General features: G+C 42.4%; 2 protein-coding genes and 1 long non-coding RNA gene across 7 annotated transcripts in view; 1 reads left to right on the top strand and 2 right to left on the bottom strand.

Annotated features, from left to right (window-relative positions):
• LOC111960438 (NLR family CARD domain-containing protein 3-like) overlaps positions 1 to 9,268 on the top strand; it is a 24,735-nt gene extending 15,467 nt beyond the window's left edge. Inside the window, exons 5-9 of one of the 2 annotated variants that reach the window (XM_023982432.2) lie at positions 2,157 to 3,966; positions 4,249 to 4,422; positions 4,522 to 4,695; positions 7,206 to 7,252; positions 7,370 to 9,268. In XM_023982432.2, the coding sequence (XP_023838200.1) occupies positions 2,157 to 3,966; positions 4,249 to 4,422; positions 4,522 to 4,695; positions 7,206 to 7,252; positions 7,370 to 7,908 (2,744 nt within the window). In that variant the 3' untranslated portion in view covers positions 7,909 to 9,268. Of the gene's footprint in view, positions 1 to 2,156; positions 3,967 to 4,248; positions 4,696 to 7,205; positions 7,253 to 7,369 lie in introns of both variants that reach the window. The other variant, XM_070437945.1, reaches the window with a different exon arrangement.
• LOC111960188 (zinc finger protein 892-like) overlaps positions 1 to 26,552 on the bottom strand; it is an 83,021-nt gene that overhangs the window by 47,512 nt on the left and 8,957 nt on the right. The window contains exon 8 of one of the 2 annotated variants that reach the window (XM_023982082.2): positions 26,465 to 26,552. This exon is cut by the window's right edge and continues 279 nt beyond it. The exons of the other annotated variant lie outside the window; for it this stretch is intronic. Coding sequence (XP_023837850.1) covers positions 26,545 to 26,552 — 8 coding nt within the window. The 3' untranslated portion in view covers positions 26,465 to 26,544. Of the gene's footprint in view, positions 1 to 26,464 lie in introns of those variants that run through there. 2 annotated transcript variants of the gene reach the window in all.
• On the bottom strand, positions 18,150 to 21,189 carry LOC111960465 (uncharacterized). Of its 3 annotated transcripts, XR_011475081.1 has the most exons (4): positions 20,091 to 21,189; positions 19,814 to 19,984; positions 19,392 to 19,481; positions 18,150 to 19,273 (listed from the first exon to the last, which is right to left on the bottom strand). It is a non-coding gene; the product is annotated as an uncharacterized lncRNA (long non-coding RNA). The 3 variants fall into 3 exon arrangements; XR_002876845.2 differs by having other exon boundaries at positions 18,151 to 19,273; positions 19,814 to 21,189; XR_011475080.1 differs by having other exon boundaries at positions 18,151 to 19,273; positions 19,929 to 21,189.

The raw sequence follows: 26,552 nt of genomic DNA, 5'->3' as shown, positions 1-26,552 counted from the left end.
AAAATCTGGGGAGTTGTCCAAACTTCTACCATTTAAGAATGATGGAGTCCACTGTGTTCTTGGGGACCTTCAATGCTGCAGGAAATGTTTTGGTACTCTTCCCCAGATCTGTGCCTCAACAAAATCTTATATTGGAGCTCTACGGACAATTCCTTCGACCTCATGGCTTGGTTTATGCTCTGACATGCAGTGTCAACTGTGGGAACATTATATAGACAGGTGTGTGCCTTTCCAAATCATGTCCAATCAAATTGAATTTACCACAGGTGGACACAAATTAAGTTGTGTAAACATCTCAAAGTGATCAATGGAAACAAGATGCACCTGAGGTCAATTTTGAGTCTCATAGCAAATGGTATGAATATTTATGTAAATAAGATACAGTGGGGAGAACAAGTATTTGATACACTGACAATTTGCAGGTTTTCCTACTAACAAGCATGTAAGGTCTGTAATTTTTATCATAGGTACACTTCAACTGTGAGAGAAGAATCTAAAACAAAAATCCAGAGAATCACATTGTATGATTTTTAATTAATTAATTTGCATTTTTATTGCATGACATAAGTATTGATACATCAGAAAAGCAGAACTTAATATTTGGTACAGAAACCTTTGTTTGCAATTACAGAGATCATACGTCTCCTGTAGTTATTGACCAGTTTGCACACACTGCAGCAGGGATTTTGGCCCACTCCCTCCATACAGACCTTCTCCAGATCCTTCAGGTTTCGGGGCTTCGCTGGGCAATACGGACTTTCGCTTCCCTCCAAAGATTTTCTATTGGGTTCAGGTCTGGAGACTGGCTAGGCCACTCCAGGACCTTGAGATGCTTCTTACGAGCCACTCCTTAGTTGCCCTGGCTGTGTGTTTCGGGTCGTTGTCATGCTGAAAGACCCAGCCACGACCCATCTTCAATTGTCTTACTGAGGGAAGGAGGTTGTGTCAAGATCTCGCGATACATGGCCCCATCCATCCTCCCTTCAATACGGTGCAGTCGTCCTGTCCCTTTGCAGAAAAGCATCCCCAAAGAATGATGTTTCCACCTCCATGCTTCACGGTTGGGATGGTGTTCTTGGGGTTGTACTCATCCTTCTATTCCTCCAAACACGGCGAGTGGATTTAGAGCAAAAAGCTCTATTTTTGTCTCATCAGACCACATGACCTTCTCCCATTCCTCCTCTGGATCATCCAGAGGTCCTTCCAGAAGGACAACCATCTCTGCAGCACTCCACCAATCAGGCCTTTATGGTAGAGTGGCCAGATGTAAGCCACTCCTCAGTAAAAGGCACATGACAGCCCGCTTGGAGTTTGACAAAAGGCACATAAAGACTCAGACCATGAGAAACAAGATTCTCTGGTCTGATGAAACCAAGATTGAACTCTTTGGCCTGAATGCCAAACGTCACGTCTGGAGGAAACGTGGCACCATCCCTACGGTGAAGCATGGTGGTGTCAGCATCATGCTGTGGGGATGTTTTTCAGGGACTGGGAGACTAGTCAGGATTGAGGGAAAGATGAATGGATCCTTGATGAAACACGGTCCAAAGCCCTCAGGACCTCAGACTGGGGCAAATGTTCACCTTCCAACAGGACAACAACCCTAAGGACACAGCCAAGACAACACAGGAGTGGCTTCGGGACAAGTCTCTGAATGTCCTTGAGTGGCCCAGTTAGAGCCTGGACTTGAACCCGATCAAACATGTCTGGAGAGACCTGAAAATACTGTAGCTTTGCAGCAAAGCTCCCCATCCAACCTGACAGAGCTTGAGAGGATCTGCAGAGAAGAATAGCAGAAACTCCCCAAATATGTGTACCAAGCTTGTAGCGTCATACCCAAGAAGACTCGAGGCTGTAATCGCTGCCAAAGGTGCTTCAACAAAGTACTGAGTAAAAGGTCTGAGAACTTATGTAAATGTAATATTTCAGTTTATTTTTTTACATTTGCAAACATTTCTAAAAACCTGTTTTTGCTTTGTCATTATTGTGTGTAGATTGATGAGGTGGGAAAAACTATTTAATCCATTTTAGAATAAGGCTGTAACGTAACAAAATGTAGAAAAAGTCAAGGGATCTGAGTACCTTCCAGTACTTTTTGCACTGTACATGTACCACATTAAAAGTCACATTTTCAGGAATGTTTTCTGCACGATTAGGTCTTCTGGGTGAGCTTGCTGTATGCCAGCATAAACTCAAACTCAATCTGAAGAGAAAGTTTGAATGTCTGTTCGAGGGAATAGCAAAGCAAGGAAACTCAACACTTCTCAACAAGGTCTACACAGAGCTGTACATCACAGAGGGTGGAAGTGGAGAGGTCAATCATGAACATGAGGTCAGACAGATTGAGATAGCATCCAGAGGACCACCAACACAAGAGGTACCAATCAAATCCAATGACATCTTCAAACCTTTACCTGGACAAGACAAAACCATCAGGACTGTACTGACAAAGGGAGTCGCTGGCATTGGAAAAACCATCACTGTACACAAGTTCATTTTGGATTGGGCTGAAGGAAAGGCAAATCAGGATGTCCAGCTCATATTTTCTCTCCCTTTTCGGGAGCTCAATTTGTTCAAGGGGAATCAATGCAGTTTGATCAAACTCCTCCATCACTTTTGCGTTGAAGCAAAAGAATCAGGAATATCCAACTTTGAAAAGTACAAAGTTGTGTTTATCTTTGATGGTCTTGATGAGTGCCGACTTCCTCTAGACTTCCAGAACAATAAGAGCTGTTCTGATGTCACAGAGTCAACCTCAGTGGACGTGCTGCTGACAAACCTCATCAAGGGGAATCTGCTCCCATCTGCTCTCCTCTGGATAACCTCTCGACCTGCCGCAGCCTACCGCATCCTTCCTGATTGTGTTGACCAGGTGTCTGAAGTACGAGGGTTTAATGACCAACAGAAGGAGGAATACTTCAAGAAGAGAATCAGTGATCAAAACCTAGCCAAAATAATCATTACACACATAAAGTCATCAAGGAGCCTGTACATCATGTGCCACATACCAGTCTTCAGTTGGATTTCTGCCACAGTCCTAGAGAAAATGTTGGGGGAAGCAGAGAGTGGAAAGATGCCCAACACACTGACTCAGATGTACACACACTATCTGATTTGCATCATACTGATCAATCTGAAATATTCAGTGGGATCAGAGACATTGGGGGCAGATTCAGAGATTAAAACAGACGAAGAGATGATCCTCACACTGGGAAAATTGGCATTTGAACAGCTGGAGAAAGGAAATCTGATCTTCTATGAGGAAGACCTGAGAGAGTGTGGCATTGATGTCAGAGAAGTGTTAGTGCACTCAGGAGTGTTCACTCAGATCTTTAGAGAGGAGTGTGGGCTGTACCAGGGGAGGGTGTACTGCTTTGTGCATCTGAGCATTCAGGAGTTTCTTGCTGCATTATATGTGTTCCACACATTCATCAACAGCGGTCTAAATCTATTAGACGAACAGGAAACCACCACCAGAAAGCTTCAGATAACCAATGGTATTCCTGTAACTCTTCTTCACAAGAGTGCAGTAGACAAGGCCTTACAAAGTGAGAATGGACACCTGGACCTTTTCCTTCGCTTCCTTCTCGGTCTCTCAATGGAGTCCAGTCAAACTCTCCTACGAGGCCTACTGGCACAGATAGGAGGCATCTCTCAGAGCAATGAGGAAACCATTGAGTACATCAAGAAGAAGATCAGGAAGAATCCCTCTCCAGAGAGATGCATCAATCTGTTCCACTGTCTGAATGAGTTGAATGACCATTCTCTTGTGGAGGAGATCCAAAGCTACCTGTGCTCAGGAAGTCTCTCAGAAGCCCAACTTTCGCCTGCACAGTGGTCAGCATTGGTCTTTGTGTTGCTGACATCTGAAAAGGAGCTTGATGTGTTTGACCTGAAGAAATATTCCAGATCAGAAGAGGGTGTTCGGAGGCTGTTGCCAGTGGTCAAAAGCACCAGGACAGCTGTGTGAGTGCAATGATTCTTGAATTTCTGGAATATCCATCATGCTTTTAGCACTGGGGTGTCCAATTTTATCCGCAAAGGGTTGTGTGGGAGCAGGCTTTTACTTCAACCAAAGCAGTAACACACCTGATTCAACTAATCATAGTTTTCAATCGTCAACTTTTTCAATTGAATCAGGTGTGTCAATGCTTTGGCTGGAGCAAAGGTCTGCACCCATACTGGCCCTTTGTGGATAAGATTGGACATCCCTGATTCAGTCAATTAATCTTAACATTTCTTCTTCAGGCTGAAAGGATGTAATCTCACAGAGAGATGCTGTGAAGAATTGGCCTCAGCTCTCAGCTCAAACACCTCACACCTAAGAGAGCTGGACCTGAGTGACAATGACCTGCAAGATTCAGGAGTCAAGCTGCTCTCTGCTGGACTTGCGAGTCCACACTGTAAATTGGAGACACTAAGGCAAGTATATTTGGAGTTGAAGATGGGAGCAAAAGGGAGCATACATTTTAAGACCGAGCAAGCAATCTTACCAAAACGGTTACATTTATCTTTCTGCAGGTTGTCATTCTGTGGTGTCACAGAGAAAGGCTGTGCTTCCCTGGCATCAGCTCTGAGATCAAACCCCTCTCACCTGAAAGAGCTTGATCTGAGCTACAACCACCCTGGAGACACAGGAGTGGAGCTTGTCTCTGCCATACTGGAAGATCCACACTGTCAACTGCATACACTCAGGTAGTAAAACAATTAGTCAGCCGCATATTGAAAGCTGAAGTGTTGCAGAAATTCTAGGAAGAGAGACTGCAGATTTCTTTCAAACAACAATTTATTGTCAGATTTGCAAAAGTTAAGCAATCAACCATCACTAAGAATAGTTAAGAGTTGAAAAGTTCCACGGACAGAGCTGTCTTTCTCCTTTTATAGAAAGTACATTATTTTATCTTTGACAGTTAACAGATGTGCAAAAACAGGCCATGGGAACAGAGTGGTAAAAAGTAATTTAGCTCGTCTGTGTACATCAAGATAGCTGATATCGCCACCACTCTCTGTTCCTCACTGCACTTCCCACAGACATTACCAGTCAAACGTTTGGACACATCTACTTACTGAAGTTTTAATTATTTATTTTTTTACAATTTTCTACATTGTAGAATAATAGTGAACACATCAACACTATGAAATAACACATATGGAATCATGTAGTAACCCAAAAAGGTAGGGGTGGGAGCCCTATTTGGTAAAAGACCATGTCCATATTATGGCAAGAACTGCTCAAATAAGAAAAGAGAAACGACAGTCCGTCATTACTTTAAGACATGAAGGTCAGTCAATCTGGAAAATGTCAAGAACAGTGTAGTCGCAAAAACCATCAAGTACTATGACGAAACTGGCTCTCATGAGGACCGCCACAGGAAAGGAAGACCCAGAGTTACCTCTGCTGCTGAGGATAAATTAATTTAAGTTAACTGCACCTCGATTGCAGCCCTAATAAATGCTTCACAGAGTTCAAGTAACAGACACATCCCAACATCAGCTGTTCAGGTGAGACTGCATGAATCAAGCCTTCATGGTCAAATTGCTGCAAAGAAACCACAACTAAAGGACACCAATAAGGGGGGCAGCAGGTAGCCTAGTGGTTAGAGCGTTGGGTCAGTAACCGAAAGGTTGCTAGATCGAATCCCCGAGCTGACAAGGTAAAAATCAACAAGGCAGTTAACCCACTGTTCCTAGGCCATTGTAAATAAGAATTTGTAAATAAGAATTTGTTCTTAACTGACTTGCCTAGTTAAATAAAAAATAGGAGATTTGCTTGGCCAAGTGGGGGTGCTCTGCTGGTGACATTGTCTGTGATTTATTTAGAATTCAAGGCACACCACAGCATTCAAGGCTACCACAGCATTCAGCAGTGATATGCCATCCCATTTGGTTTACGTTTAGTGGGACTATAATTTGTTTTTCAACAGGACAATGACCCAAAACACACCTCTTAGCTGTGTAAGGGCTATTTGACCAAGAAGGAGAGTGATGATGCTGCATCTGATGACCTGGCGTCCACAATCACCCGACCTCAACCCAATTAAGATGGTTTGGGATGAATTGGACCGCAGAGTGAAGGAAAAGCAGCCATCAAGTGCTCAGCATATGTGGGAACTCCTTCAAGACTGTTGGAAAAGCATTCCTCATGAAGCTGGTTGAGAGAATGCCAAGAGTGTGCAAAGCTGTCAACAGGGCAAAGGTTGGCTACTTTGAAGAATATAAAATATATTTAGATTTGTTTAACACTTTTTTGGTTACTACATGATCCCATATGTGTTAATTCATAGTTTTGATGTCTTCACTATTATTCTATAATGTAGAAAATAGCAAAAAATAAAGAAACTCTTGAATGAGTAGGTGTGTTCCACAACTTTTGACTGGTACTGTGGCTAAATTTCCTGCCGATCGTAAACACTGGAGTACGTATACCGTCGCACGTTTGACCTCTGTCAATGCCAACAAAGGTATACAGTGATCCCTCGCACTTCGCGGTTCACTTATCGCGGATTCGCTATTTCGCGGATTTCATAATGCATTTTTTTTTTTTTTTTGGTGCATTTGCTCTGCATTCTGATTCGCTAAAAACTCACTCCCGCTTCTTGTATCAAAACATGCTACGAATTGTGCTATCATTTTTGTCGTCTCGTGCAGTTATGTGTACGTACATAAACAGCTTGGCAAATTTACACTTAAGTTGGCCAAATATCTTTGTATTTCGAACATCTCCTAAACCATAATGTCGACGAAACGCCTACACGTGAGTCACTGTATTTGTATTACATGTAATAGTTGCTGATTTGTAAAAAAAAAAAAAGTTTTCTATTTCGCGGACATTTCACTTATCGCGGGTCATTTTCGGAACGTAACCCCGCGATAAACTAGGGTATTACTGATAACAAAGTATTGAGATAAACTTTTGTTATTGACCAAATACTTATTTTCACCATAATTTGCAAATAATTCATTAAAAATCCTACAATGTGATTTCCTGGATTTTTTCCCTCATTTTGTCTGTCATAGTTGAAGTGTACCTATGATGAAAATGACAGGCCTCTCTCATCTTTTTAAGTGGGAGAACTTGCACAATTGGTGACTGACTAAATACTTTTTTGCCCCACTGTATATCTCACAGAGCTTTGAGTTTACATGCTGCTACTGCCACAAAGGGATATTTGCCACTCCAACAGTGTGTTCTGCTTTTTCAACAGTGTGGATCATAATGCTGAGTGCTGGTTGAAATCTGCCCTGAAGAAATGTACGTTTTGAATTGTGCCTATTTTTATATTACAATACATAAATGTACCTGCAATACGTGAAGAGGGTATTCATAGGAACTGTTCCTGTTATTTATTGTCTCTGTCTCTTCCGTCAGATGCATGTGAGCTCACACTGGATCCAAACACAGCACACACATACCTCTCTCTGTGTGAGGCAAATAAAAAGATGACACGGATGGAAGCGGCGCAAGTATATCCTGATAGCTCTGATAGATTTAAGGACTGGGGCCAGGCGTTGTGTAGAGAGGGTCTGTCTGGGCGCTGCTACTGGGAGGCAGAATGGACTGGGAAATGGGCTGGTGTAGGAGTGGCATATAAAGGAATCAGCAGGAAAGGGGAGGGTAATGATTGTGTGCTTGGATACAATGACATGTCTTGGAGTCTGCGCTGCTTTGATGGCTGTTTCAATGCCTGGCACAAGAAGAAGGGGGAAGACATATTGGTCCCCTCCCCTATCCCCAAAAGGGTAGGAATGTATCTGGACTGGCTGGCTGGCACTCTGTCCTTCTACAGTGTCTCATCTAACTCACTGACCCACCTGCACACATTCCAGACGACATTCACTGAGCCTCTCTACCCAGGGTTTAGGCTTTGGTATCATGACACCTCAGTGTCCCTGTGCCAGGTAGAATAGCCCCTTGTGGTATACCTAGAAGAACACCAAAAGGATCAGACTCTAAAATACACTACCACTCAATAAAGGTGAACATTGTTACTGATTATATCAAATTTATAAAGCCCTTCTTACATCAACTGATATCTCGAAGTGCTGTACAGAAACCCAGCCTAAAACCCCAAACGTCAAGCAATGCAGGTGTAGAAGCTCGGTGGCTAGGAAAAACTCCCGAGAATGGCCAGAACCTAGGAAGAAACCTAGAGAGGAACCAGGCTATGAGGGGTGGCCAGTCCTCTTCTGGCTGTGCCAGGTGGAGATTATAACAGAACATGGCCAAGATTTTCAAATGTTCATAGATGACCAGCAGGGTCAAATAATAATAATCACAGTGGTTGTCGAGGGTGCAACAGGTCAGCACCTCAGGAGTAAATGTCAGTTGGCTTTTACTAGCCGATCATTCAGAGTATCTCTACCGCTCTTGCTGTCTCTAGAGAGTTGAAAACAGCAGGTCTGGGACAGGTAGCACGTCCGGTGAACAGGACAGGGTTCCATAACCACAGGCAGAACAGTTGAAACTGTAGCAGCAGCACTGCCAGGTGGACTGGGGACATATGGGTATGTACAGTTGAAGTTGGAAGTTTACATACACCTCAGCCAAATACATTTAAACTCAGTTTTTCACAATTCCTGACATTTAATCCTAGTAAAAATTCCCTGTCTTTGGTCAGTTAGGATCACCACTTTATTTTATGAATGTGAAATGTCAGAATAATAGTAGTATAGGAGAATGAAAATTTCACTTCAAGCAAAATCAATATCAGGAATAAATGTCAGTTGGCTTTTCATAGCCGATCATTAAGAGTTTGAAAACAGCAGTCTGGACAGGCTAGCACGTCCGGTGGACAGGTTAGGGTTCCATAACCACAGGCAGAACAGTTGAAACTGGAACAGCATTTCATGTATGATTTTTAAGTATTAATTTGCATTTTATTGCATGGACAATAAGTATTTGATACATCAGAAAAGCAGAACTTAATATTTGGACAGAAAACCTTTTTTGCAATTACAGAGATCATACGTCTCCTGTAGTTATTGACCAGGTTTGCACACACTGCAGCAGGGATTTTGGCCCACTCCTCCATACAGACCTTCTCCAGATCCTTCAGGTTTCGGGGCTGTCGCTGGGCAATACGGACTTTCAGCTCCCTCCAAAGATTTTCTATTGGGTTCAGGTCTGGAGACTGGCTAGGCCACATGCTTCTTACGGAGCCACTCCTTAGTTGCCTGGCTGTGTGTTTCGGGTCGTTGTCATGCTGGAAGACCCAGCCACGACCCATCTTCAATGCTCTTACTGAGGGAAGGAGGTTGTTGGCCAAGATCTCGCGATACATGCCCCATCCATCCTCCCCTCAATACGTTCAGTCGTCCTGTCCCCTTTGCAGAAAAGCATCCCAAAGAATGATGTTTCCACTCTCATGCTTTCAAACGTTGGGAATGGTGTTTGGGTTGTACTCATCTTCTTCTTCTCAACACGGCGAGTGGAGTTTAGACCAAAAAGCTTTATTTGTACTCAATCTTCAGAACCACACATGACCTTCTCCCATTCCTCCTTCATCATCCGATGGTCATTCGGCAAACTTCAAGACGTCTGGACACTGCGCTTGACTGAGCAGGGATCCTAGCGTGCGCTTGCAGGATTTTAACTCCATGACGGCGTAGTGTTGTTACAATGGTTTTCATTTGAGAACTGTTGCGTCCAGCTCCTCTTCAGGCAGTTGACCAGTTCCTAGTTGTCGAGTTCTGGGCTTGATCCCTCACCTCACCTAAATGAGTCATTGTTGATGCACCACGGAGTGAAGAATCTTGCATGGAAGCCTCCAGACCGAGAGGGTGATAGAACCGTTCATTCATTGAAACTTCCTTTCCATTTTCTATAAATATGCGCCAACAGTTGTTAGCCTTCTCACCAGAGCTGCATGCCTAATTGTCCTTAAGCCCAATCCAAGCCTTGTTGCCAGGTCTAATCAAATTTTAATCCTGAATTGTCCCTTACACAGCTCTTCCTGGTCTTGGCCATTGTCGGAGAGGTTGAAGTCTGTTTGATTGAGGTGTGACAGGTGTCTATATACAGGTAACGAGTTAACAAGTGGCAGTTGATAATACAGGTACATGAGTGAGAAGAAGCAGGAGGGCTTCTTAAAGAAAAAACTTACAGGTCCTGTGAGAGCCGGAAATTCTTACTGGTTGGAGGTGATTCAAATACTATATTCATGCAATTAAAATGTAACACATCTAATAAATTCTAAAAATCATACCATGTTGATTTCTGGATTTTTGTTTTAGATCCGCTTCTCACAAGTTGAAGTGTACCTATGATAAAATTATGAGATCCTCTACAGGCTTTGTAAGTAGGAAAACCTGCAAAATCGTCAGTGGTACTCAAATACTTGTTTCTCCCCACTGTAGGCACTTTTTTTACCTGTTTCCTCCAGCACCTTCACAAGGTCCTTCGCTGTTGTTCTGGGATTGATTTGCACTTTTCTCACCAAAGTACGTTCATCTCTAGGAGACAGAACGCGTCTCCTTCCTGAGCAGTATGATGGCTGCGTGGTCCCATGGTGTTTATACTTGCGTACTATTGTTTGTACAGATGAACGTGGTACCTTCAGGCATTTGGAAATTGCTCCCAAGGATGGACCGGACTTGTGGAGGTCTACAATTTTTTTCTGAGGTCTTGGCTGATTTCTTTTGATTTTCTCATGTTGTCAAACAAAGAGGCACTTTGAAGTTAGGCCTTGAAATACATCCACAGGTACACCTCCAATTGCCTCCAATTATGTCAATTAGCCAATCAGAAGCTTCTAAAGCCATGACATAATTTTCTGGAATTTTCCAAGCTGTTTAAAGACACAGTCAACTTAGTGTATGTAATCTTCTGACCCACAGGAATTGTGATATAGTGAATTATAAATGAAATAATCTGTCTGTAAACAATTGTTGGAAAAATTATGCATAAAGTTGATGACCTAACCGTCTTGCCAAAACTATAGTTTGTTAACAAGAAATTTGTGGAGTGGTTGAAAAATGTAATTTTAATGACTCCAACCTAAGTGTATGTAAACTTCCGACTTCAACTATAGTTACTGGCTTATAAGTCATTCAAATAAACTGTATAAACAGGTAATGGACATACAGTATTTATAAAATGCATAAGGCTGGGATCATCAACTAGATTCAGCCATGGGACAATTTTTTTCTTGAGCGGATGGTCTTGGGGTCAGAAAACAATCACAAATTATTTGTAGACTGCAAATTGACCGCAAGAAGCCCAAGCAAATATAATATTTGACTCAAACCTTGCTTCCATTTTTATACCGTCACATGTCTCTCTAATGCGTGGGGGAGGGGGGAGCTTAGAAAACTTTGGGGGCCAAATAAGACCACATTTGACCCACGGGCCGCCAGTAGGGGAACCCTGGCAGTGGAATTGACAGTGACATTCTATTTGTAAAAGGAAATATGTGATAGTTTAATCTATGCAAAACAAGAATTTGGTTCTATTGTGGACTAGATTTTACATATTTATTTTTGTTTATTAGAATACAGCGCCATATTCTGGTTACGAAACCATACAGTATGTCTGTCTATACATTATTTAGCATACGTTACTTACAATATCATTCTACTGCAAGACATAATTAAGGCTCATTACATATTTTAAATGTATAAGTCTTGGTTTCGAACCGTTATCACCATAAAGTTACACTACATGGCCAAAAGAATGCGGACACCTGCTCGTCGAACATCTCATTCCAAAATCATGGACATTAATATGGAGTTGGTCCCCCCTTTGCCGCTATAACAGCCTCCACTCTTCTGGGAAGGCTTTTCACTAGATAGTAGAAAGAGGAGGAAGGGAAGCGCTACTAAGGTACACAATAGTACATTTTGGTAGATAGAAGGTGCTCTTTGGTAAAAGGGGTAAATTGGTCATCAAAAAGAAAGGAGGACCAAGGCACTCTTCATATGATTAATTAAAATGCCTTTATTAGTATGGCATGTTCAATAGAAACAAAGTTTTTTTTTAATGGCTTTTCACTAGATGTTGGAACATTGATGCGGGGACTTGCTTCCATTCACCCATGAGCATTAGTGAGGTCGGGAGATTAGGCCTGGCTCGCAGTCGGTGTTTGTGGTGGAATATTTTATTCAAGTGAGAGAGACTTTATTTCTTTAAACAATCATCTTTATTCAATATTGATTAATTATTGCAATGATACCTGATACCAAGATTGCTCAGTCATAGCTGGTTTAACCCCCCCCCCCCATATTGGGGGCACCATAAGCCACTTTGGGTTCCTCCTGTGGGCATCTGCCTCTGGTGCTGTCTCCCAAATGCCAGGATAATTAGGAATACTGAGACCTTTGTTCTGTTCCTCCAGGCCCTCTCTAGCTCTGTGACACTCACCATATCTGATCTATGGAATGCCAGCTGTAGGTTTTTTATCACCAAGCCATCACTTAGTCAGTTGCCAGCCCAAGCTCCATAAAGACTCCTCTCAGTTAACTCAGAAAAGGAGAGAGTCCTAAGAACCTTACCCTATTAAATGAAACAACCATTTGGTGCATAAATATAACATAATCCTGCTACCACATTCCCCCATTTTGGGAATTCTCTCAATTTAAAAGCAGAATTACAAGGTTTTAAAAAATAAAATAAAAAACATTTATTCCTTTTAGTGCTTAATGAACATGACCCAGGACAAGCATCATGATTCCACCATGTATAATGGACTCTATGTCCATTAGCATAAACCTGCTATAGCTCCTGAGTATTATCATCAAAAATTACAATTTGGCAATGGATATAAATCAAATGGATTGGGATCAGTTTCACTCTCAGGACCAGCGTTCACTTCACCAAGGCATGCTGAGAATAGTCATTGGTCAACATTTTTCGGTACACAACATCTTTATCTATGTCACAATCAGCATAACAACAATCAAAACAATCAATCCATAATACATTAATTGCTCTGATTTAACATACTAAAACTTACTCAAATCAACCAGGCAGTTTAAAAAAATCATTCAGCTTCTAAATCATAATTAAAACCCAATTAATTATCCAACCAAAATCTAGAATGACATTGCTCAGTGATTCACATTGGTTCTATCATTCAAAATTAAAACCCTCAACTTAACACACATCAAGACTGGCAGAATGTACATTTATATTACCATACAATATATTAATCTCATAATTCTAGTATTACATTTCTCATCAGGGTTATAATTACAGATCAGTATCTCAATGCATTCTTAGCCTAAATTACTATAAATTTAGCAGTGTATAAACCTCAATCAACCTGATACTCCAAAATAACAATATCAGACAAGTCTAAATCAATTACGGGCAGTTGACGAACCCCCTCCCTTTCCTGGCACTCAATCTTCTGGCATTTTTTTCATTTTTGTTCTTCAGATAGCTTCACAGTGGATGGCCCATGACATGACTAAGTAGTGTGAATACATATGTAAATTAGATATTTCTGTATTTTATTTTCAACAAATTTGCTAAAGTGTCTACAAACATGTTTTCACTTTGTCATTATGGGATATTGTGTGCAGATGGGTGAGAAAACATTTTGAATTCAGGCTGTAACACAACAGAATATATTCTCAAATCTTGAATTGAGAGGGTATGCCCAGGGCCTACTTTTTATTAAAGAAAATGGCAAAAAGCACAGGCCTACCCCTTGTTAGCTTAATATTTTGAAAAAAATTAAACGGATCCGATTATATAAAGTGATATATAACAGCGCCTTGATCAGAGATGGTTTACACTAGAAACAAGCTGTAAAAGATGCATATGGGGATATCTTTGACATTCAGAGGCTGGACTCCAACCTTCTATATCCGAGGAGACAAAACATTTACTTTGCTTGGGAAGTAACCAAATTCTGTCACTATCAATTGATTAAGCTATTCACAAGATGTTTAAACCCAGACAGCTTTTGGGGAAACACTTGTGACCTCTCGTTGGGTTAAGCATTTACATTTACATTTACATTTAAGTCATTTAGCAGACGCTCTTATCCAGAGCGACTTACAAATTGGTGCATTCACCTTATGATATCCAGTGGAACAACCCACTTCTACAAATATGCATCTAACCTCTTTTAAGGGGGGGGGGGGGGGTTAGAAGGATTACTTTTACTGTACAAAGTACTTTTTACTACTTACTTTTTTTTTACTTTTTTTACTTTTAATTTAAAAAAATTCTTTAAACAGAGAAAAAAAATTCACGCCATCCCCCAACGACACTCCACATCACAACCACACTAGCACCCCGCCTGCGGGCCGCCGCCGCCCCCCCCTACCCCCCCCACCCGAGAGCTCCCCCTATCCCTAGGTATTCCTATGGGGTGGGGTGTTCAGGTGTCTCACCGGACAGGTGGTGATGTGAACTCCGCTGACCTGGCCGTCGTGATGGAGTTTGTTCCCAATTGGGTGCAGAGCAGCGAACAGTTTGACTGGGCTGAGCGCGAGAACTTATTATTCCTCAGAGGTAGGCGAGGCGACAGTGCCAAGAGTGTGGATGAACGCAGTGCCCTTGTTTGGGTGTAGTGGCCTGAATCAGAGGCCTGAAGGTACGGAGGTGCCGTTCCCCTCACAGCTCCGTAGGCAAGCACCGCATGGTCTTGTAACGGATGCGAGCTTCAACTGGAAGCCAGTGGAGAGAGCGGAGGAAGGCGGTGTGACGTGAGAAGAACTTGGGTAAAGTTGAAACCACCAGACGGGCTGCGGCGTTCTGGATGAGTTGTAGGGGTTTAATGGCACAGGCAGGAGCCCAGCCAAACAGCGAGTTGCAGTAATCCAGACGGAGATGACAGTGCCTGGATTAGGACCTGCGCCGCTTCCTGCGTGAGGCAGGGTCGTACTCTGCGAATGTTGTAGAGCATGAATACGAACGGGTCACGCGCTTGATGTTAGTTGAGAACGACAGGGTGTGTCCAGATCACGCCAAGGTTCTTAGCACTCTGGGAGAGGACACAATGGAGTTGTCAACCGTGATGGCGAGATCATGGAACGGGCAGTCCTTCCCGGAGGAAGAGCAGCTCCGTCTTGCCGAGGTTCAGCTTGAGGTGGTGATCCGTCATCCACACTGATATGTTTGCCAGGCATGCAGAGATGCGATTCACCACTTGGTTATCAGAGGGGGAAAGGAGAAGATTAATTGTGTGTCGTCTGCATAGCAATGAATAGGAGAGACATGTGAGGATATGACAGAGCAAGTGACTTGGTGTATAGCGAGAATAGGAGAGGGCCTAGAACAGAGCCCTGGGGGACACCAGTGGTGGAGGCACGTGGTGCGGAGACAGATTCTCGCCACGCCACCTGGTAGGAGCGACCTGTCAGGTAGGACGCAATCCAGCGGGCCGCGCCGGAGATGCCCAGCTCGGGAGAGGGTGGAGAGGAGGATCTGATGGTTCACAGTATCAAAGGCAGCCGATAGGTCTAGAAGGATGAGAGCAGAGGAGAGAGAGTTAGACTTTAGCAGTGCGGAGGCCTCCGTGACACAGAGAAGAGCAGTCTCAGTTTGAATGACTAGTCTTGAACCCTGACTGAATTTGGATCAAGAAGTCATTCTGAAGAGATAGCAGGAAGAGCTGGCCAAGGACGGCACGTTCAATGGAGTTTTGGAGAGAAAAAGAGAAGGATACTGGTCTGTAGTTGTTGACATCGGAGGGATCGAGTGTAGGTTTTTTCAGAGGGGTGCAACTCTCGCTCTTTGAAGACGGAGGGACGTAGCCAGGCGTCAAGGATGAGTTGATGAGACGAGGTGAGGTAAGGGAGAAGGCTCCGGAAATGGTCTGAGAAGAGAGGAGGGGATAGGGTCAAGCGGCAGGTTGTTGGGCGGCCGGCCCGTCACAAGACGCGAGATTTCATCTGGAGAGAGAGGGAGAAAGAGGTCAAAGCACAGGGTAGGGCAGTGTGGCAGAACCAGCGGTGTCGTTTGACTTAGCAAACGAGGATCGGATGTCGTCGACCTTCTTTTCAAAATGGTTGACGAAGTCATCAGCAGAGAGGGAGGAGGGGGGAGGGAGGGGGAGGAGGATTCAGGAGGGAGGAGAAGGTGGCAAAGAGCTTCCTAGGGTTAGAGGCAGATGCTTGGAATTTAGAGTGGTAGAAATTGGCTTTAGCAGCAGAGACAGAAGAGGAGAATGTAGAGAGGAGGAGTGAAAGGATGCCAGGTCGCAGGGAGGCGAGTTTTCCTCCATTTCCGCTCGCTGCCCGGAGCCCTGTTCTGTGAGCTCGCAATGAGTCGTCGAGCCACGGAGCAGGAGGGGAGGACCGAGCCGGCCTGGAGGATAGGGGACATAGAGAGTCAAAGGATGCAGAAAGGGAGGAGAGAGGGTTGAGGAGGCAGAATCAGGAGATAGGTTGGAGAAGGTTTGAGCAGAGGGAAGAGATGATAGATGGAAGAGGGAGAGTACGGGGGAGAGAGAGCGAAGTTGGGACCGCGTGGCGGATACCATCCGAGTAGGGGCAGTGTGGGAAGTGTTGGATGAGAGCGAGAGGGAAAAGGATACAAGGTAGTGGTCGGAGACTTGGAGGGGAGTTGCAATGAGATTAGTCAATTAAGCCATGGAAGAAGAGTAGCCAACAGTTAAAGCTTAATGTTCTGGTTCTCTAGTCATAGCTGCGTGAAGTAGTTTGTGGGTGACGGTACACCCCGACTTCCCGCGTCTGTAGGCCTACTCTGTCTGGGGTGGAAAGGTAGGCCTAACTTTTGAAAGTACCATGTTCAGATTCCTAATGACGTCTCTGATGTAATTATTTGCAAACAGTCATAGTTTCGTTGCACTGATTTGGCATTGGAGAAATATGTCCATTATTAGCCTGTCCTTTAGGTAATTTGTGTGGTATTAAAAACGATTCTGCTAATATGTCAAATGATGTAGAATTGCATGAAATGTTTATAAAATACAATTTTATCTTTCCACCCCTACTCTTGCCCGGCCGATCGTGTATAGCCATTGCACGATTTCGGTGGTCTTATTTGACCATTTCTTCCGTTCAATCCCACCAAGGGACACCACATGAGTATTTACAATACTTGTTACACTGTACTTAAAACAAATATGTTTATTTTAATACAGTGAACTTTGTATTCCCTCAGAAGTTGGTACACTGTACTTAAAACAATATTATAACTTTTGATAGTTTTAATACAATTTAGTTTTAATACAATAATAATTTGTCTTCAATTCTTTGTGTTTATTCGCCCAGAGCAAATAACTTTACAGGAGAGGGGACCCACTGTGATTAACTGAGTGCCTCTTCAGAGCAAGGCATCCATATCCTGTGAGATGGAATGTTCCACTTTAAAATATTCTATGTCGGCAGTTACATGCTTCATGATCAACATCTATTTATTCATGCAACAAACCTGGATAGTTGTTTTAGGTCTGTTTAGTGTAAACAGTTTGATATATGACTAAGTGCATTACTTTTAATTTTCTTAAAATGTTACTTGTCTCCTTTTCACCTCATTTAACATCTGATTTACTTAACAAAAAGCACATCTCAATAGGTGGTCACGGTAAGTCATGGCATTACACATGGGGTGTGTGGCTTTCCTCTTTTGTTCCTCAAGCGAGGGGGAGACTAATGATGTGGATTCCTTGAATGCCTAAAAAGTTGTCTAAAAAAGCCCCAGCAGTATTTGGTTAAAAATGTATATTTTTTTTACCCTTTTAGTGTGTACTGTAGTTATAGATGGGATATTGCTTTTCAAAATTAAAAGTTCAGAAATCACTGGAGGACGTTGCATTTGTCTTTATATGCATTCAAATGGCAATGTAAAAAAAGAGGAAGGAAGAGTCTAGGTGATTCCAAACTTCTTCCATTTAAAAATGATGGACACCACTGTGTTCTTGGGGACCTTCAATGCTGCATAAATGTTTTGATACCCTTCCCCAGATCTGTGCCTCGACACAATCCTGTATCGGCGCTCTACAGACAATTCCTTCGACATCATGGCTTGGTTTTTGCTCTGACATGTACTGTCAACTGTGGGACCTTATATAGACAGATGTGTGTGCCTTTCCAAATCATGTCCAATCAATTAAATTTACCACAGGTGGACTCCAAGTTGTAGAAACGGTCCAAGGATGATCAATGGAAACAGGATGCACCTGAGCTCAATTTCAAGACGCATAGCAAAGAGTCTGAATACAGATGTGTTTTTATTTTTAATAGATTTGCACAAAAACTCACAGTTTTCGCTTTGTGATTATGGGGTAGTGTGTGTAGATTGAGGAAAATGTTTTATTTAATACATTTTAGAAAAATAAACTTAACAAAATAAGAAAAAAAGGAATCTGAATACTTTCCGAATACAGTGTATGCACAGTAATGTAAAAGAATGGACAGTACCTGTGAAATAAATACAATATCAAACAATAGTCCAAACCACCTCTATCAATGGAAATAGATTTTCAGCTCCTATTTATCTCTGTGTGTGTCTGTGGAGTCACTCCCCTTCACCATCCATCCCTGCTTTTCAATTTAATAAAAAGGCAGACTGTTGGAACACCCTCCAAAGCCCTGTGCCAGGTACAGGGGAAACACTTTGGCTAGGCAGTAGATATTTTCCTGCCACTCAAGGAAAGCCGGTATGTGTATGAGGGCTGTTGGGGCCTTGTTTCAGCGACTGGTGGCAGAACCTGTACAGACGGCCGGAAGGACGCTGCTCTGAGGATTTTCTCTTTCCTCTATTCGCTCCTTCCTCACTGCTCCCGAGGCATCCAGCTCCCATTGGAAGAAGACAGCGGCAGCAAAATCCTCAAATGACATCCTATATTTGCATAATCATACATGTAGTTTTTCACCAACGTGAAGTCGTGCCCATATCTGCTGCAGCTGCTCCATGCTTGTCTGTTGGGGAAGCCTTGGGGGAGTGTTGTAGAATAGAGCTTTATTTCCCCTTTGGAGCATGCTTTTGGCTCACACACAGGGAATTCAGTCAGAAGACAGTTCTGTCTGAAGAATCACATCTTACACAGGGACGTAAAGCCTTCTGCTGTGTAAGTGCAGGTAGCAGGGAACGTGACTGGGACACTGACCGTTTCATTCTCTGAAGTAACATAATGCCACATCTGTGTATCTAGGAGCTTCTCTGTTAATAGCAAAGCAGATCCACCCGCTTCAGGACCTCTTTCTCCAGGTGGTGCTTGGCCAGTTTGACATCACTGGCAGCTCGGGCCGTCGTCCATGGTCCAAAATGAAGACGCAACCTCATCTCTTGATGGGCCCAGTGGAGAAGCTGTCAAGGGCAGTTGTGGTGTGGCTGGCAGAGGTGCGCATAGCAGATCTGAAAGAGGCACAATATTATTTTAATGACACTATACACTGACCTAAATCGCTTGTGTGTGAGAGAATGAGATAGTGCCTGCACACACAAGTATGTGTGTGATATCATTTGAATTAACCTGTATCCAGCAGGAACTCTTCAGAGCACTCTTCTTTTGTTGTGGCAAGAGGTGCTGCTAAAGGGGAGGAGAGTCGGAGAGTCGGACAGCCTGTGATGGAGAGGCGGAGTGTGAACTGTGTGATCATGTTGCTGTGCTGTTTTTTTTTGTCGTTGAATTTAGTCCCTAAATGCACAATATGAGCTTTTCCCTCCGACTGCTCAGTGTACTCGCCCTGGCAATACCCGATGTGTGTTTGTCAACCTGACCGAATCTTTGTATTAGAACATTCAGTGACTAGCTTTGGCATCAACTACTGTAAAAAGGATATCAAATATTCAGATCTGTATTTACATAGGCTTAATCATGTGAATTTACAAAACCTCCTAGTCATCACTAGAGCTTAACAACGGATGTAGGCTACATTGCAAGTGTGTACGCACCTCTCGACTGTTGTGATATGCATTTATTGGCACAACCGTTGCTGATAAATGCATTGCAAATCTGTTGTTCCTCCAAAGTGTAGACTAAGCCAGTTAATGGTCCAATTTTAGTCACCTTTCTCTGGTCCTTCCTGCTAGGGTCAGACAGCTTCAAGTTTGGGAATGGAAGACCTAGGGTAATGGAATATTGACATTAAGTATGCATAACTTAAGATATCCACACAGTAAATGAAGTGGCAGCGTTTTATGAATTAAATTCAATTTGAATGAGATTTACCACCGTTGTCTATCCGGCACCCACAGCAATTGTAGCAGCATTTGGCTTGCTGTGTGTTTAAAAACAGCACAGTTACACCATGAGCAATAACAGATATGCAAATAATTCTCGATCAAAGTAAGATCTGTAAATGAATGGGACTAGGCTTGTCTCATCTGATTGAGAATTGCTGATACTATCTTTGTCTAGTTTCTTTTGAAAATCTGCCAATGAACCACACACGTACCTCCCAAGTGACGCAGTGGTCTAAGGCACTGCAGTCCCTGGTTCGAAACCAGGATGTATCACATCCGGCTGTGATTGAGAGTCCCATAAGGCGTCGCACAATTGGCCCAGCGTCATCCGGATTTGGCCAGGGAAGGCCTTCATTGTAAATAATAATTTGTTCTTAACTGACTTGCCTAGTTAAATAAAAATATCTAGTGAGTGCACAGAACATTTTACCTTTAATTAACTTACCTGGTTGATCCATTTATGTCAACATCACTTTTTCATGGAACTGAGATCGGCAGCTATGCTAGAGTATTTTCCACTCTTTAAAGCAGGTAGATAGCGTAACAAAAGTGGCACCACCACAGCTGCATTGCGGGCATTTCCTAAAGGTGTACGTTAACTAAATACTAGCCTACAGACTATAACCTTGCTAAGCTAGTTAAAGAAACAACCTATTTCATCAAATACTTTAGATAAATATGGAGCTAGTGTGATCGCATGCCAAACAACTTCAGAGATGATTAAAGCAAGTGACTTACCGGTCTTGTTAGCGAGTGCTGCTTTGCAGCTGGCGAATTGATCTAGACTAGAGCCTGCTAAAGTTAGCTAGCTAGCCAGTTACAGTAGCTTTGTAGCTAGCTAGCTCTTGGACATAAATGAAAATACTTGCAGTTGTAAGTGGTAATTTCCAGATGGAGAAATGCCAGATCTGTCTGTAATAACGTTAAATAACTGCGATCTATGTCTACAGTGATGGTTGTTCACTCCGCGAGGTAGCTATACTATAAATAGACAGACTGAAAGCAAATATTTGTCTTACTAACCCAAGATCGCCCACAGCCTGTGTCGTTTGAAATGGGAACAAATCAGTCAAAGTAGGCAGAACAAGCAAGGAGGGGGGCAGAGCTAAGCACGAGCTAGTGAGATCATATTGGCGCATTCAGGCATGTTTTTGCATATTTACGTTATGGAACGCCTTCTTTAAAAGGGCGTGTGCAATTCGCCCTTGCACTCCTAAACAATTCAATTTCTTTTAACTTAGGTAAAGGGTAAAATCTACAAAACATAGACACTCTGTTCGTAACATATTCTAGTTTTGGGTACAGAAAACCTTATTGAGATAAAATGTTTAATCGATGAGAACGCATGTTGGCCAAAATCCATCGTCTCCCACTGCCGGTCACTCAGCACCTTATTTTGTAGTGAGTGGAAACGCCATCCATATACTTCACACTTAAAAACATCCGGTGAAAAATCTGTCTCATTGTTCTATATGTGCTGAAAGTACCCTTTCTACAGTTGCCCATAGGGAATGGAACAACGCCACAAAACTAACACAAAACCATCCAGTGGCCAGAAATACATTACACCCGTAGTGATCAAATTTCCTGCATTGCCATGTAACGCTTACATGACGAAGAACAATTTCTTAAACTGCATATCTAAGCTTCTGGTCGGTCCAATAAGTGAGGATACATTCTCTGCTATCCACTTGGCGTATAGGGAGGGTCACTTGTTTTTTTTCAAGCGTTCAGGGAGGGTTTAGGTAACATATTTTGCTGAAGCGAGGGCCATTCATTTTAATTTCAGTGGTCCGATTTTCTCCATGTAATCCTTATTATAAATAACGTTCACTCCCAAAGCAAACCTAATCAGATTTACCTGTGCCGGTTTTCAGACAAAGTTTAGTTTGGTTTATGAGGATCTCTAGCTACTGCACATGCAGCAGCTACTCTTCCTGGGGTCTACATAAATCGTTAAAATACAAGACAAAGTACTGAACAGTAATAGACAAGAAAATAAGCGTTTACAAAAAAGTTATAGAAAAATATTTACACTATTATATATATACACACACAATGAACAAAAATATAAACAACATGCAACAATAAGATTTTACTGAGTTACAGTACACAAGGAAATCAGTCAATTGAAATAAATAAATTAGGGCCTAATTTATGTGTTTCACATAACTGGGCAGGGGCGTAGCCATGGGTGGCATAGGTACATCCACTTGGGAGCAAGACTCACCAACTGGGGAACAGGCCCAGCCAATCCACAGGGGTTTTTCCCCACAAAAGGGCTTTATTACAGACATAAACACTCCTCAGTATCATCAGCTGTCCGGGTGGTTGGTCTCAGATGATCCCACAGGTGAAGAAGCCGGATGTGGAAGTCCTGGGCTGGCATGGTGACATATAGTCTGCGGTTGTTAGGCCGGTTGGATGTACTGCCAAATTCTCTAAAAAGACTGGAGGCGTAACATTCAATTCTCTGGCAACAGCTCTGGGGGACATTCCTCCAGTCAGCATGCCAATTGCACACTCCCTCAAAACGTGAGACATTTGTGGCATTGTGTTGTGTGACAAAACTGTACATTTTAAAGTGGCCTTTATTGTCCCCAGCACAAGGTGCACCTGTGTAAAGAACATGCTGTTTAATCAGCTTCTTGATATGCCACACCTGTCAGGTGGATTGATTATCTTGGCCAAGAAGAAATGCTCACTAACAGAGATGTAAACAAATGTGGGCCAAAAAACAGAGAAATAAGCTTTTTGTGCATATAGAACATTTCTGGGATTTTTTTATTACAGCTCATCAAACATGGGACCAATGCTTTACATGATGCGTTTATCCTTTTGTTCAGTGTACATATTCACATATACAGTACAGTTAAATTAGATTTTTAGAAAGGAGGAGAGGTGCTGTAATAAAAGATGTTTGTTTTTTTTCAAGCTAAAAACTTGCTTTTTGCTAGACTAACCTCTGGTGGCAGAGCATTCCACGGTGACATGGCTCTAAACACAACTGAGCAACGCATTAAAATCTGTTTTTGGTTGGGTACAGTGAAGAAACCTATAGCGGCGTATGTATGTCTGAAATGTATGCAAATAGATTATACAAAGTGGTTAGGCATTTAAAACACAAATGTTTCTTAAAAATACTATTTATCTTCTAGTCTATTTCTCTTCAACCATGAAATACTATCATGCATGTTGTTGATGTTAGTTCTGTGTGTGCAGTTAAGGGCAAAGCATGCTGCTTTGTTGAGCCAGCTGCAGCTTTGCTAGGCCTGTCTTTGCTGCACATGACAATATTAACAGACCGTAATCAAGATGGGACAAGATCAGAGCCTGAACAACTAGTACAGTTTGTGTCAAAAACACAAAACATCTTCACAACAACATTGTCAACATGACTTGACCATGATAACTGACCATCCAATGTTACTCCTAGGAGTACAGCATCCTCAACTTGTTACATGGTCACACCTTTTATGCACAACTCCAGATGAGGTTTAGGGCTAAGAGAAGGCTTTTGGTGTTAGATGCATTTAAGACCAGTTTGTTAATGTCCCATTCTGACACTGACTAACTCCTTGCTAACAATGCTGACCCCACCGCTCGCGTTGCATTGCAAAATAAATGTACACATATACTACCGTTCAAAAGTTTGGCGTCACTTAGAAATGTCCTTGTTTTTGAGAAAAGCACATTTTTTGTCCATTAAAATATCAAATTGATCAGAAATACAGTGTAGACACTGTTAATGTTGTAAATGACTATTGTAGCTGGAAACGGCAGATTTTTTATGGAATATCTACATAGGCGTACAGAGGCCCATTATGTGCAACGATCACTCCTGTGTTCCAATGGCATGTTGTGTTTGCTAATCCAAGTTTATAATTTTAAATCTTTGTGGTAATGCACCATAAAAGTTGGTTGCCAACCGCCATATGAAGTCCAACGAAGAAAAAGAAGGAAGGAGTAGACATGACGAGAAACGAATCCGGTTTACCGTTTTATCTGAGGATGAATTGTCGGAGTAGAGAACCTTGTGCAATTCAGGTAAAATAACAACCCAATGTTTATATCCCAGGACAAATTAGCTAGCAACAGCAAGCTAAATTGCCATACATGTTTCATGCTTTTTGACCTGTCCACAAATTAATATAATTGGTTCAGAGTTTGTTTTGATATTTCAACCTGAGTGTCCTGATCACATCTGATGTGGGTGAACAAAATCAACTTGCATGCGGTTTGGTCAGCATGTAAGAGTCTTAGTGAGCTCACTGACTGTAGGTGCTGATGTGTAGTGTGTGCAATCATCAGCATGCATAATAATTGTAGTTTCTTGTAAAAAATAGAGAAGAGTAACAGCTCAAGGCAACTGCCCTGAGGGATACTCCACTGTACATATGATGTTAGAGAAGCTCCCACTGAAGAATACTCTTGAGTTCTAATGAATGTATAAGTAACTCTCCAACCATGTGATAGCAGGTGATGTAAAGGAATTGTTTTCAAAAACAAATTATGATCAATAACAAAGGCTGCACTGAAATCTAACAATACAGCTCCAACTATCTTATTATCCATTTATTTTAGCCAATCAGTCATCTGAGTTAGTGCAGTACAAGTTGAGTGCCCTTCCCTATATGCATGCTGCAAGTCAGTAGTTAGCTTGTTCTTTAAAAAATGATAAAAATGATTGAAAAAAATTTAAATGATTGATGACTTTGCTCATGATGCGCAACCCTCAAATTATACAAATGTAACAGCCCGAATGCACTGGACTTGAAACAATGATACAGATGTAACCATGTGCCATTTAATGTATTATCTGACCAGCACTAGTGCTCCCAAATCAAAATTCCATGTGCATTCCACAGGTCACGTTTGTGAGTGTTAATATATTTTTTTAAATCAAGATTACCAGAAGTTTCACGGCACATCAGAGAGCTCCTAAAAAGGCACACTAGTGCCGGTTGGGAACCACTGGTTTAGCCAAGTCACCATAGTCACAAACTATGGATCTACTGATCATCACCACCTTAGTCCTGTACAGATCAATGTCCCTCAAGACCAGGAGTCTCAAACTCATTTTCTTCAGGGGCCACATTCTGTCTTCGCTGAGGTCCAGAGGGCCACACTGCAAATGTAATATATTACCATGCTGTCTAATTTTGCAAAAACAGTACCCCTGTATCAATCTGTTGTGAAATGTTTGACCTTCCCTGACTGATTTCAGTGACTGTTAGTGGGCAGGATACAGTGAATATGTTTGTGCGATTACCTAATATATGGTGTTAAAAAGCTAGAGAAACCACTTAGAGAAACAAAGTAACCAATTACCTCATTAAAATAAAAATCATATTACGCCGTCATTAAATGCCTCGCCATCACAAAATAGCCAATTATCTTGCTACTATGAGAAATAAGTTAATACGATTTAAGTCAACTTATTCTAAAATAAAAATTATTATAATGGCCCGGGAATCATAAAGTTCCAATATAATGTGTGGTCTTAGATCATGGATACGGTTTCTCCCCTCTGGGCTCCCGAGTGGCGCAGTGGTCTAAAGACACTGCATCTCAGTGCTACCACAGCCGGCCGTGATTGGGAGTCCCATAGGGTGTAGGCCGTCATTGTAAATAAGAATTTGTTCTTAACTGACTTGCCTAGTTAAATAAATAAAAGGTGACATAAAAAAAATGTCAAATAAAAAAAAACACACTGTGGCTACGGCAACTCATGTCCAACAACGAGTGGTGGAACATTGTATTTCTTTCTTTCCTTCTTTCTTGCCACACTTGGTGACTTTTGGTGGGCCGTACTGATATTACACACTGAAACCCGTACATTTGTGGCTGTTCCCCGATGAACCCGCTGGTGTACTTTCAGGTTGCCGCTTTCAGTGAATCTCCTATCGCACATTTTACACTGGTAAGGTTTCTCTCCTGTATGAATTCGCATGTGTCTGCTAAGGTCACTGTGGGACGTGAAGCATTTGTCGCACTGTGTGCAGGAGAACGGCCGCTCACCAGTGTGGATCCGCCGATGTATTGTGAGATCGTAACATCTTCTAAACCTCTTCCCACAATGCTCACAGCTTTTGGGGCGTTCATCCGTGTGTGTTCGKGAGTGTACCAACAAGGCACCTGAAGTACTAAAACTCTTTCCACAAACGGTACATAAGAACGGYTTCTCCCCTCTATGCCACCGGAGGTGACCTATCAGTATTTGATGTTGAATAAATCCCTTCCCACATATAGAACAGACAAAAGGTCGCTCCCCGGTGTGGGTGCGTACATGCGATTGTAAAGTTCCTGCAGACCTAAAGCCTCTGCCACAATGTGAGCAAACATATGGCCTTTCTCCAGTGTGAACACGATGGTGCTGTTTTAGAGCCACCTTTGTTTTGTATCTCTTCTCACACTGGCCACACTGGAAGGGCTTCACCTCAGAGTG

This window comes from Salvelinus sp. IW2-2015, linkage group LG37 (assembly GCF_002910315.2).
Source record: "Salvelinus sp. IW2-2015 linkage group LG37, ASM291031v2, whole genome shotgun sequence".
NCBI lineage: Eukaryota > Metazoa > Chordata > Actinopteri > Salmoniformes > Salmonidae > Salvelinus > Salvelinus sp. IW2-2015.
The sequence above is the reverse complement of the archived record's forward strand: the minus strand, read 5'-3'. Positions and strand labels throughout refer to the sequence as shown.